Raw genomic sequence first — 13,218 nt, forward strand, 5'->3', positions numbered from 1 at the left:
CTATTTTCTAATAATTATGTTTAAAGAAAATTTAGCTTGCAAACCTACTTTTCACAGAAGTCATTCAGGACACCCCAGTAACCTTCAGGAACAACAAACCATTCACAGTCACCTGGGCCGATATTTATGTTAACTGAACAGAAGTTGTTATTTTCTTGATGACCTAACATATGAAAAGAAACAAATTAATTAACACACTATAAATTCTATAGAAAAATGTGTCTTTAGAAATGAAGCCTTACAAGTGTTCAACAGAATATTCTAGTGGTATTCAGTTCTTATCATGTAGTATTTTTGTGTCAAGTCTGGTTTTAGAGTTGAATTTTGGTTAACTCCTAACTCATTCAGTAAAGGCTTCCATGGAAGACACTAAAAATCACAGTTAACAGTTTACATCAGTGGTGGTGAACCTACAGCTTGTGTGCTGCAGTGGGCTGTTTGTATCCTTGAAAGTTCTAAAAGGTTTGCCATCACTAGTTTAGGCTCTGGAGTTGAGGCTCCTTGGCTTAATCATTACACAAGCTTAGACAAGTTGTCAAAACTTTCTGACTCAATTTTCTTTTATGTAAGAGCACATAATAACAATTCCATGAAATCATTGGGTTGCTCTGAGTATCAATGAAGTAATAAATGTTTAGAATAGTGCCTAATTATGGTAAACAATAATTATTAGTGATCATAAACACCATTACTGTTTTTCTTATGAACTACTCCTCATTTCTCACAAACAGTATTAGAACATTGGAAAAGAAGAAACCTAGTTTTCAAAATATAACTGCTCCAAGCCAGGTGTGGTGGTGCCTATCTGTAATCCCAGCACTTGGGAGGCTGAGGCAGGAGGATCCCCGTGAGTTCAAGGCCAGCCTAAACTACAAAGCGAGACCTTGTCTCAAAAAACAAAACCAAACCAAATCAAAATAAAACAAAAAAACTGCTCCAGAAAATGACATCAGTAGAAATGTAGAGTGGAGAACTCTGAAAGTCTAGCCCTCTCCAGTGATTAAAAAAAAAAAAAAAAAAAAAAATCTAGCTAAAACTGTCAGAATCAACTTTGGCAAACTCAGGGAGATGGCAACCAAGGAAATTCTTGACCAAGGAAAGGTAACTTAAATCTAGTAGATGTTTGTAGTACTTTAACTTATCTCATGGACTTAAAAGTCTGTGTTCCCGATGTGAGTGTCCCTGGTTCTAACGGGAGCAAAGTAGACTTTATTCCCAAGGAATTGTATTTGTCCATTTTGCCCTAATGACGGTTTTCCAAAAGAACTGACTCAAGGAGCTTCTTATCCTTTCACCTACCTCAGAACGCTATCAGGACAAGCAACTCAATGTCTCTCAGTACTTATAACTGTTACTTATTATAGGTAAATGTTCAGAAGTGCCCATAACATGGAACAATAAATATAATTTACTCAAAGTAAAATTAGAGATACTTAGACCCCACTATCTAAATAAAAATCTCTTAGGGTAGAACCTGAAAGTATCTGTGGTTTAAAATACAAATGTCAGAACTTGAAGTCTATTAAAATAGGTACCATTTATATTTATCTCTGCAACTCCAGGAACAAAGTGTTTACTCAACAACAAAGTACTCAACATAATGTTTTAAAACTGAACTGACTGAACTATACAAAATTTCTAAGACTGTACTGTCCAATATAGCCACTTAAAATGTGAATTGAAATGTGCAGTAATTCCACAGTGTACACTAGATTTCAAAGACTTAATATGAAAGAAATGTGAAAAAGTTTCTGCCATTTTACATTCATTACATGTTGAAATAATTTGGGATATAATGGGTTAAAATTAATTTCACTTATTTTTTCTTACCCTAACAGGACCCCCCCAAAATTTTTAATGATAGGTGATTTGTATTAGTTTTCTGCTGGGAACCACTACCCTAAAGGAATTCTTCAGAGAACTGTTTAAGGTTACACAGGACACTAGGAAACTTATGCTATTTAAACAAACAAAAACCTCCAAGGACAACTGACAAAGAAATAATTGATTAAGTTTGCTCTTTACTTAGATTTATAAAGAAAAAGGGATTCTTTCTGACTAGAGGATGTTATTTGCACAAAATAATTTAAATGGGATTGGAGATTTTAACTGAAATGAAGTGAAACAGAACCAGTGTAATACTCAATATAAAAGAAAACTAGTGAATTCAAATGGTTTGTCCAATATTTATATTGGTGTCTAATGATGGAGCAGGGAGTTGAACAGTTCTGCCATTTATTACAGAATTCATTCTACTTTATCTAATTATGAATAAAATATCAGAGAATCGTGCTTCAAATGGCCTGAGAATAAAAACTATAACCCCATGGTTCTAATCATGTCTGTACATTAGAATTCCCTGGGGAACATTTTTTTTGTTGTTTGTTTGTTTGTTTGTTTAATACTCATGCTTGGACCCCAGAGATCAATTATATATTTTTACAAAGCTTATCAGGAGATTTAAATGAGCAGCCAGGGCTCAGAACCACCGAACTATGCTACCACTTGAAATGATTAAGCTACGATTCATCAAGAAAGTGACAAAGGAAGCAGTCTGGTCTTCAAGCCATTGCTGCTTCATGTAAAAAACTGAAGCAGCTGGGGGAGCTATGTAATTCACAGACACTAGTATAGCTGCTTGGTTACCATGAATATCTCTTAATTGCCAAAGTTCAGCAATTGATAAATACTTCAAACATCACTCTATGAAATTACATGTGAATCCAAGGGGTCAAAAAGAAGATATCAGTGTAAGATAGAAATCTGAAAGTTAAAAACAAAGCAATTTGTTTGAAAAATGAGAATAAGACCTAGAGAAGAAATGTGACTTGCTAAAGTACAAATCTAGTTAGTGACCAAATCCAGGCTCAATACCTGGGCGTGTCTTGTAATGTCTCTACATCAAGTGTTTTTAATCTGTGAGTGGCAACCCAATTAGAGGACTGTAACCTACAACTTTTTTTTTAAATAAAACAGAAAGGGATACATTAAAAAAATGTATTGTTTGATAAAACTATTGTATACACACAGACATACTAAGTCAGTGGTGGTGAACCAATGGTGCACTCATGCCACAGCGGGCTGCTTGTGTCATTGAAAACTCTAAAAGGTTTGCCAACATCGTACTAAGTTATGATATGCTCTGTCAGTCTCTGCAATAGATGAGATCAACAACAAAATCTTTAGGCCACAAGGGCCTATTTTCCCAAGAATGCTTCAATGACTCCTTTATAGGTCAAATCATTATTATTATTTGAGCTATTATATTTAAAAAGATAACAAAAAGAAAAATCTTAATAAGTTGAGCCCTGTTAAAGAGTCTAATGTTCTAATGGAATAATCCTTTCAGTTTTATTCATTTTAAATGAAAAGATTCTGGTTTCCTTTACATGTTTCACATTTTGTTAATTCTGTTTTTCAACTGTATAAAATTTTAATTCATAAAAATTACCTGGTGTTCTACTTCCTGGAACTTTCATGTATAGTTGAACTGTATTCATGCCCAGTATAGTATGACCAACATGGCTTAGAAGATTTCCTGCTGATACGACACGCACAAAAGCAGGAAGTTTAGTCAGCTCATGTAGCTGCAACTTCCACCTGCAATAAAACAGATCAACAGTGAAGCCCTGTTACAAATACTTGTGTAAATTAACCATTTCTTCAAAATGTTTGTGTTAGGAAAAACAAATCTGTAAATATTTTACTTTTGCCTAGGTAATACTGGAATGCTTAAATTTTAAAAATTTTCCCCAAGAAAATTTCCTAATGAAAAGAGGCATAAAAACTGTGGACCAAGTAAATGAATAGGAAAAAAATTGAAATTCTATTTTTATATTTGGATAATGATAGAAATATATATTTTTAAATAATTGTTTTTCATACAATAAAAATACAATTTTATGATTATGTAGTTAGCATAAAGTCAAGGTTTGATAAAAATTGTACAAGGTTTTAAATCAAAGAAAATGATTTAATTGTAAACTTGTGAAAATTAGCATAATCTTGTCAATTGATAAAAATGACAAGGAATGACAAAAAAGGAAATTTCAGACAATTCTCAACCTTGAAAAGGGTATTTCTTTGCATCTGTTCACAGACATATTAGTATAAGGACTTACTTTTTGTCATCAGACAGGTCAATGTTGGTCCCAAACTTTATGGTTTTAAAGGGTCCTTTCCTTCTTCTCCCAGAACTTAAGAAGAGAGACACAATATTAAAAATATACCTTTTAAACAGAAACACTAAGTGGACATTAAGAATGACTTACTTATCTGAAGATGGAGATTCACTATCTGAATAGTCTTTATGGTGACTTCTTTTCTCATTTTCTTCCTATAGATTAAGATACAAAAGCATTTCAGCATAGTATTCCACAATTGGCTATCCTTTCCATCATATTAACTAAAAATAAAAGTTCACATCTAGATTGAACAGTATTATCTGTTTTGAAAATAACCTTCTATAGGCCTCAAATACATGAAAATATCTTCAAAGACAACATTAAATAAAGACCCAAGAAAAGTCAAATCTCCTGGGCAAGATATCCAACTTCCTCTACCAGCCACAAAGTTATACAACTGGATTTTCAAACTTGTCCCATGTTCAAAAGAGAAAACTTAATGAAAACTGAGAGGCCTGAGAAGCCTCTACCTGGAATATAATGTTCTAAGGAATCTAGTACAGGTGAATGCACATATACATAGCAATGTACATAGAAGAGTGGAGGGTAAGATGCTTTCTATTCTTGTTTATGGAAAATGGAAGAAGTTCTTCCTGGGTTAACTACTCCACAATGGATTACAAAAATGATTAAAATGTTTATAACATTAGTGCAGAAATGAAAGGCTGGATAAATATAAGTGCTTTTCAATGTAAATATTACTTTTATTTACAATTCTTGTATCACAGATGTGGTAGCTTTTAGCATTGTTCTATGATTTCTAAGTTGGCAATACTTAGCATTTTGGCTTCCTTCCATTTAAATGTATAATTTCTGAACATCTGTGAAATTTTTCAAGTGTTCTGGCCCACGCCTCAAAGTATATTTAAAAACCATTCTATCCTGCTTCTTATTATCTTTGCTTTTACAACTCTTTCTTCAAATCTTTGATATTCTTTCAATCCTGCTTATTTATTCTATTCTGATCATAATATTACTATGCAGTTGAAATATCTTAAAGTTTTAAAGTACACAGCTCTATATGGACAATGTAACTATAGGGACATTGTAACTCATGAAAGTTGCAGGACAAATTTTACTAATTTCTTTGTAGAACATAGAGTGGTAGTAAGAAAGGAACGTAAATATACTATTTACAGGTCCAAATGCTGCCTTGATTAAAAAATGTGAACTCAGGGCAGAACTGTTCAGAGACTAGCAAATCTAATAAATTACAAATTATAAAGACTTTCATACACATATTAAGTGTAAGCTGTAGGACACATGAAAGACAACTTAGTGCAGACACGTATTTCAGTACATTTAATGAACTCATTTCTGTGGGTGTTTTCATTCATTTTGTGGGAGAATTCATGAAGTTCTCATTATAGTGGCAGAGGATTTTAGCTTCACTGCTGATGGGCCTCCGTAGATCTTTTAAGAATAAGCCCACTTAATTTTCAAAGTTGTTTTAAAATTTTCCATAAATTTTTAAATAATTCTAAATGTCTGCCTCTCCTTCAGCTTTCTCCTTATGGACTGAGATTGGTAGGAAGAACATGCTTTCTAGGACAGTTATCAGATAATACTAATCTGACAGAAGGAAAAAAATGAAACAGAAGATGAGGGATTCTGTAAACATAAGGCAAATTTGAGATGTGCTTTATCCTCTAAATCAGTGGTTTTCACCCAGGGACAATTTTGCCCTCCAGGGAATATGTAGCATGCCTGCATGTATTTTTGAGAGGCCAGGGATGCTAAATGTCTTACAATACATAGGACAGGCCCTACAAGAAAGAATTATTCATCCCAAAATGTCAACAGTCTTGAAATTAAGAAATTCTGCTATAAACAGAAATGTCCCATAAATGAAGGATATATTGAGCTAAATAGTAATTCTATTTCCCCACAATGAAATCTATTTTATCAACCTATAGGTTTACTTGAAATTTAGTAAGAGCAAACTGGATAGCACTTACAAGATATTGTATATAACATAAAGTAATGAAATGCTTACAAAAGTAATGTGTCCTCAAAAAAAGTTTTAAATCCCTGAAACAATCTTCAGAAAGTAAATACGTACTCTCAGTGATTCCTGGAATGAGGAGGCCTGATACTGTGCATATTTAGCAATTGTAGTATGAGATCTATTACTTTCACAATGCCAGATTTTCTTCATTCCAGTGGGATCCCAGTTTTCATCTGCTGGTTGCAACAACTGTGTCCTTACTTCTACCATATGTTCATTGTTAGCTTCCACCAAAGTTTTAGTAGAGAAGAGTCCCAGGTCTTCACAAATAAAAAAAAGTAGTTAGTAAATAAAAACTATATTTAGAGTAATGTTTTAAATGGCCTCTCCCTTTTAAGAAAAAGGGAAAGCCTTTTACAGCACTTCATTGAGTTCCCCTACAAACAAATCAGGTGCTCTATATACTCTGAGCTATGTGCTGAGTTTGCAAAATCATACACTGAAGCCCTGGACCTCCCAGTCATATCATCCCAAAAGAGCAAGAAATCATCCAAGTTTCACTTATTTAATGTGGATCAATGCTAGGAAATACTTATGGAGCTATGGTACATACTAGTAGCATCAAGTGTCACCTACATTTTATATTCAAAATTTCTTCAATTAGTCAACCTAAATAATTATATTAAATCAAAATCAAAGCTAAATTTAAAAACTACCACAAAATCACCAGTAACAAGTATCATCATCATATATTCAAATCATAAATTTAAAAAAGTGATACACGGGTATTCTTTCTCTTTCAAACAGGAAAAAGTTAATGCTAATAATGAAAAACAGTATCTGTCAGTGCTTTAAAAGTTAAAAGCTAAAACTTTTAAAATTTAAAGCTTACCTAACTTAAGAGCTCCAGCAAGGCCACGTATTACTGTAACAGGGTTGTTTGGATTTGTACAAAATTGATGTAATGGAGGAAAGAAAGCATCGCGTTTATTTTCCAACTGTAAAATTAAGGTATGTGGTTAGCTCTCAGGAAAAGATCTATTTAAATATGTCCCAAGTTCATTTTTATCAAAATTTAAATAATGGATTTTGTGTTGAAATTTCTATTTTCTATTTTGTAATATTTCATCATTACATGTTTTGATTCCAATTATGATTACAGAGTAACAATATACATTTCTCTTGTTCATTATATCTTTTAATTTTAATTTTTATTTTATTAGTACATTTTAGGTATACAATATAATGACATTCATCATTGGAAATTTGCACCTTTACATAATCTCTCTTGGTTATTTTTCCCCCTTCCCCTGCCCTCCCTTCAACCCCTCCATCCCTCCCTATTTACAAAGACTTTGTTTCCATTTTTGCATTTTCTCATATTAATTCCATTCCCTTCTTTCCTTTCCCCTATCCCTCCAACTTCCCCTTCCCCTTTGCCCCTTTTCTTCCTATTTCACATTATCTGTTATACCTTTTAGTCCTTATTTACACTTTCAGTTTCTCACACTAGAGAAACTATTCGGTATTTACAAATGTGTGTCCTATTTATTTCACTTAAGAGTATCGCCTCAATGTGCATCCATTTAGCTATAAATGTCTCTAATTTCTCATTTTTTATGGCTGAGTAGTACTCAGTATGTGGGGGAAACAAAATTTACATTAAATTTCAAAATCAAAGTGCTTTAATTATTCAGCCTGAAAAAGGAACACATGCTACAATATGGATGAACCTTGCGGACACTATGCTAAATAAGGCAATCACAAAAAATTAAATATGGGAGGAAAAGAAAAAAAAATACTGTGTGATTCCACTTATATGAAGTATCTAAAGTCAAATTCATAGAAGCAGAAAATGCAATGATGATTCCCAGGAACTGAGGGGAGGAGAAAGAGGGATTTGTTTAATAGGCCGAGTTTGGCAAGATACAAAGTTCTGGAGGTGGGTTGAATAAGTTTAACCTAATGAACTGTACATTCAGAAATGGTTAGGATGATATATTTTATGTGATATGCTTTTTAAAAAGTCATAACAAAAAGAAGGAAAACAGAAAAAGAAATCAAAGTGTTTTATAACAAGTTTTATCAAAGTGAAAGAAAGCTGAAGAAGACCTCTAAGATAGATTTTAAGTTTACATATTTTCCCCTCAGGCTTCAGTTAAAAAGTTTTATTACATGTCCATTCCAATGTTTCCCTTATACAGTGAGGGGTCAATAACTGTTGGTTAGAGGAAAAACTGCTATCATTTGCCCTCTACAGAGCAAAAGGGACAAATCTCCAAAACAAACTCAAGTATCATTTTAAGGAGATAGAATGTTCTAAGTACATTACCCTAACTATGCATACACTAAATTTTTTTTTAAATTTGGGGTAGAAGTGGGAAAACTGAAGGAAATGCAGTAGGAGGACTTATCTGAGAAAAACATAAATAGGAACTTCCTTAATCAGATGTCTAAATTTCCATATAGTAAAACTAATATCCAGTTTTAAACATTTAAACATACTAAGCCTTTTAGTGATATACATCTATTATCATACTTTATGTTCTCAAAACACTCTTTTGAAGGTAGATGAAGAATCTTTTTTTGGGTAGATAGACAAAACAATGAACATTAAGGTCCATACAACTAGTAGAATTAGGATTTAAACCCAGTTTAATATTGAGAATATTGCTCAAAAGTAAAGCAGTAAAAAGCATTTCTCATTATTCTAACATAATCATAGTTAATAGCTATGAAGGCATCTATAAAATCTTTTTGAAAACAACTTTTCCCTCAAAATATTCATGCTACTGCCAATAATCCTAACACATCCTAAAGGGCAACCATGTTAACTTAAAGGTTTTACAAAAGACAGATAGGTGTAAATACTGGTTAGACTGATTTCTAGTCAGTCAATTCAGACTCACATAAATACTAGGTGTAGGTGGATTCAACTTGTCCTTTGGCAAGGGAGGATATGGTGAAGATGGTGGTCTTGGAGGTGGACATTTATCCAACAAAATGCTACTATTAGATAAGCCATTTTTACCTAGATTCCTTAAAAAAAAGAAGAGAGAATAAATCAGCTGTTCATGTACTTAAAAAACAGAAAAAAATCCTGAATCAAGTCATAATTAAACGACCAGGCATTTGTGCAAATCCATAACATTTCGATCCATCAGACAAAGCTAAGCATAATTATTAATTTTAGCAAATACTTATCTTGATTTCTATATTTTCCACTGGAAAAAAAAGAAAAGATCACAACATATAGATTATTGGTAACAATACTTATTTTGCTTATAACTTTCCAATTTTCTTCAGGTGAAGGAGAATGTAACTTCCAATTTCTTTTCTACCATCCCATTCTTTTCCATCAAATGTTACAATGTTAATGACCAGAAAAGGTCTACATGGTAGTTAAGAACAGAATATGACTCATTTTAGCAATTAAAACCAGAATATCTTAATGACAACAAAGAGTTCAAACCTGGGATGTTTTCCGCTTTTCATTTCTTAAATCTGAAAAGAACTTTCTATACTACTCCTTAGCTAATAAAATTCAGCAAGACTCCAATCTGCTAAAATTATACCAATTTTACAAACAATGTATATAGTTTCTATCCATTCTCTGACATAGCATATAATTATTATTTACTAATATTTAGTTTCTTTTCCTTTAATGAATGCTTATTAAAGTTAAAAATTCTTAAGAAGAGGTAGAATTATCTCCAAGCTGCATTTCTTTTCATCTGAGAAAATATATTTGCAATTCCTTAAAAGTTTCTACCCAACTTAGAAAATCAGTAAAAAGTTAATCTTGAGTTTTCAAACCAATTTAACTAATTTACCTCATCCAATTATCACAAGTTCCTTCAAAAATTTTAAAATATCAAGTACTTTTAACATATAACCTTTCAAGTAAGAATTTGAAAAATTAAAATTATGTGGGAAGTAAAAAACTCATTCTACTTAACAAGGAATTAGCTATTTTTCATTTACAAATTATAGAACAACACAGGTTGTTAATTTATAAATTCCATAAAGTTTTTGCTTTTAACAAGATAAAAATTCTTGGAAGAGACTGATAAAGAAACAATTCAAGTATTATCATTATACAAATGCAAGATAAAACATTCATTTATAATATCTATATAAGTAATAATTTTCATGCTGAATTGTCTGTCTGCCACTCTAACTTTGGAACTTAAACAAAATATACCTCAGAATATGTAAAATTTGTTTTCCAAAGAAGGATATGGTTGTATTCCTGTGTAGAAAATGATTAATAATTTAAAATATTGATAGACATGGATGATGTATTAGAACTGACTACTATAAAAGTGTCTCATGCTAATTAAATGTGGCACCGAAAATTAAGCTTCTACAACATTCTGGAAATTGACAGAGGAGACTAGAAAATAGGGCTTGACAGATTAGTAGAATTTTCTCTAACATTTCTACAGTTCTGAGACAATTTTTTAAAAAGGCAAATGGAAAAGTAAAACAGTGAAAAATGTTACTGTTACATTTTAAAATAGAAAAGAAAAAAAAGAGTCATGATTAAAGGAGATGATGATTCAACCACCTAAATGTTGCAATTACAATTTTAAACCATAAAAGAAACCTACTATCCTGTATAACATTGACCACTGCAACATTAAGGTAAACCAAGTTAAGAACAAGATTTTAAAATAGCCACCACTTTAAAATGCTAACCTTTTATGTGTAAGAGGGTACTTAGAATAAACAGTATAAATCTAGTAGTTTCTTACAGAGTTTCAAACATTGACTATCTCTGCCTATTAAGATCAATTCTGAAACAAATTGAAATTTCCTGAAGGAACTAGTGTATATAGGCGTGTATACAGTGACTCTAAGTGTTGTCCATTTGAAATATACTTATCAATACTAATGTAAAGGACAGAGATGTAAACAGATTTAGCAGGAATAGATTTACCTTCTGGCCACCATTTAGAATACCTCAAGTCAAATAAAGAAACTTTAATATAAAAATCCAGTGTAGAGAAAAGGAGTCGATGTTGAAGAAAGAAGCTCGTGCTGGAAAGAATTTCAAGATTATCCCATTTTAAATCCCTTTCTCCCATTTTAAAACTCCCTGAGCCAAGCAGTAGTAGGAGATTAGTGTTTGTCCAATTATTTAAAAGATCTACATAAATTTATTTTCAAATTTTCTCTACCACATCATTCAGTAGAAAATGATGGAAAAAGTGCTCTGTGGGCAAAGTCAACTATACTTTAAATTTTGTCAAGAGGTTCCTAGATAAGGCACACCAAATCCCCTGCATCTCTTGTCACTTTCAACTTTTGAGTTCGGGACTCCTGCCCAGCATCATCAACAGAACACACAAATGGCAAACCAACATGACACCTCTCATTTGCCATCTTAGAATTTTTCTCTAAACTTCAGAAAATTTATGTCTTTAGCTTATCAGAACAGTTTTTTTGCTTCTTCACTAATAAGCCCAGACCTAGGTTTACTGGAATAACCCAAGCAACCTCAGGAATCTATCAAGTTTTGATGCATGTGTTTAACAAGATTAAATCTCCGTAAAAAGGCAAAACTATGAGTTAAAAAGCTAAAAATGAAACTATTAGAATGTACTTAAACAATCTAAAATGAATGTTCATATAGGCCTCAAAAATGAACTTATGTGAAAGTATAACCTTTAATACTTTCAGAAACACAATTGACTAGGCACCCATAACATAAAACTTTATTAATGAACACTGCTACTTTATATAGTTAATAACTTGGGGAACAGAACACGGCTCCATGAACTCTTACTGACACTATTCCTTCAGAAAACCTTTAGGTCCTATATAGTCCATGATGTTAGTTTTGGACTGCTCTTCTATTTTCTAGCAACTGTCCAGAGTCTACAGAGAGTAGATAAGGGAGAAAACCTTCCCTCCAGCGAAGCAGGAGCAGCAGTATCTAGGAATGAGGACAGAGGCCATAGCAGCCAAGTGAGAAGCAGGTGGAAGGCAAATTAGCAGTGAGCAAATGCACTGTGTCTTTGGAAAGCCAGGTAGAGCTCCTGATCTGGATACTCCTACTGTCTTTAAACACGTTCACAACGGAGCCATGATTCATATGTCTCGTTGCCAGGCGGCTTGAACCACCAGTTATACATATATCACTGTCCCACTGAGTGGCTTCTGATTAATTTTATTAGTAAAAAGACTGATAAGAGTAATTAGACCCATTTGTACCACCAATGGTATAAGCTGCCCAATGGAACAGTCATGAAAGCAGTGATTCAAGCTGGTGGGAACATGTTAAAGAGGCCAAGAGTTGAAGTGAATGATAGTGTAATCTCTAGACAAAAAGACTAATATAAAATAATCTATACTAAAACTTTATAAAGAACAAAATTTTAGAAATTTAGGAAGCTTATTATATGCTTTAGAAGAATATGATTTAGAGATCATCCAAAGTGATATTAAATACTAACACTGATATGAAAAATCTTGGAATTCAATTAAGATTAACAATAGGAGTCATCATGGTGTAGGTAACTAAGGAAAATGCTGCCAGAAATGTGGACCCAGCAAAGAAAAACTAAGAAAAAAGAAGCAATTTCTGCTTTACTCTATATCAGAATAATTAAAAATAACACCTAGTTAAAAACTGACAGAAAATTAAAATAAATAACACAGACTAGAAGATATTTTAAATACTCAAAGTCATAAGAACTACAGTATATTTACAGTAAAATTCCAGTATAATAAAAGTGATAAATTAAAGTTGCAATTTATTTTATACAGTATTAATTCTTCCCCTTACTCCACTGCTCCTACTCCATGCCCCTCACAAGCAGCAAATTATATAAAAGAATATAATTTAATTTAATCTCAACCATTCTTAGTGACAAGCATCCTGTGTAGACACAGGATACCTTCCAATAAAACAATCTGAATAGCAGAAGAGACAATCACACTTTTAGATAACAATAAATATGACACATAAGCACTAGCAGCTGCAGGAAGAGATTATACAGTGTTCAGTGTGAACTGTCTTAAATTTTAACAGCTATATTAAATGGCCAATGTAGACAAACTAGAACTAATGTCTATATT

General features: G+C 32.4%; 1 protein-coding gene across 10 annotated transcripts in view; it reads right to left on the minus strand.

Annotated features, from left to right (window-relative positions):
* Kdm6a (lysine demethylase 6A) overlaps positions 1-13,218 on the minus strand; it is a 213,940-nt gene that overhangs the window by 21,854 nt on the left and 178,868 nt on the right. For all 10 annotated transcript variants that reach the window (XM_021249581.2, XM_004871536.4, XM_004871537.4 and 7 more), the window contains 7 exons: positions 9,042-9,171; positions 7,025-7,130; positions 6,247-6,452; positions 4,272-4,336; positions 4,122-4,196; positions 3,452-3,600; positions 49-163 (listed from right to left, as the gene is read on the minus strand). In XM_021249581.2, the coding sequence (XP_021105240.1) occupies positions 49-163; positions 3,452-3,600; positions 4,122-4,196; positions 4,272-4,336; positions 6,247-6,452; positions 7,025-7,130; positions 9,042-9,171 (846 nt within the window). The remainder of the gene's footprint in view (positions 1-48; positions 164-3,451; positions 3,601-4,121; positions 4,197-4,271; positions 4,337-6,246; positions 6,453-7,024; positions 7,131-9,041; positions 9,172-13,218) is intronic.

Source organism: Heterocephalus glaber, unplaced genomic scaffold, assembly GCF_053883595.1.
Source record: "Heterocephalus glaber isolate CG9 unplaced genomic scaffold, H.glaber_assembly_v1.0 deba00001547, whole genome shotgun sequence".
NCBI classification, from domain to species: domain Eukaryota; kingdom Metazoa; phylum Chordata; class Mammalia; order Rodentia; family Bathyergidae; genus Heterocephalus; species Heterocephalus glaber.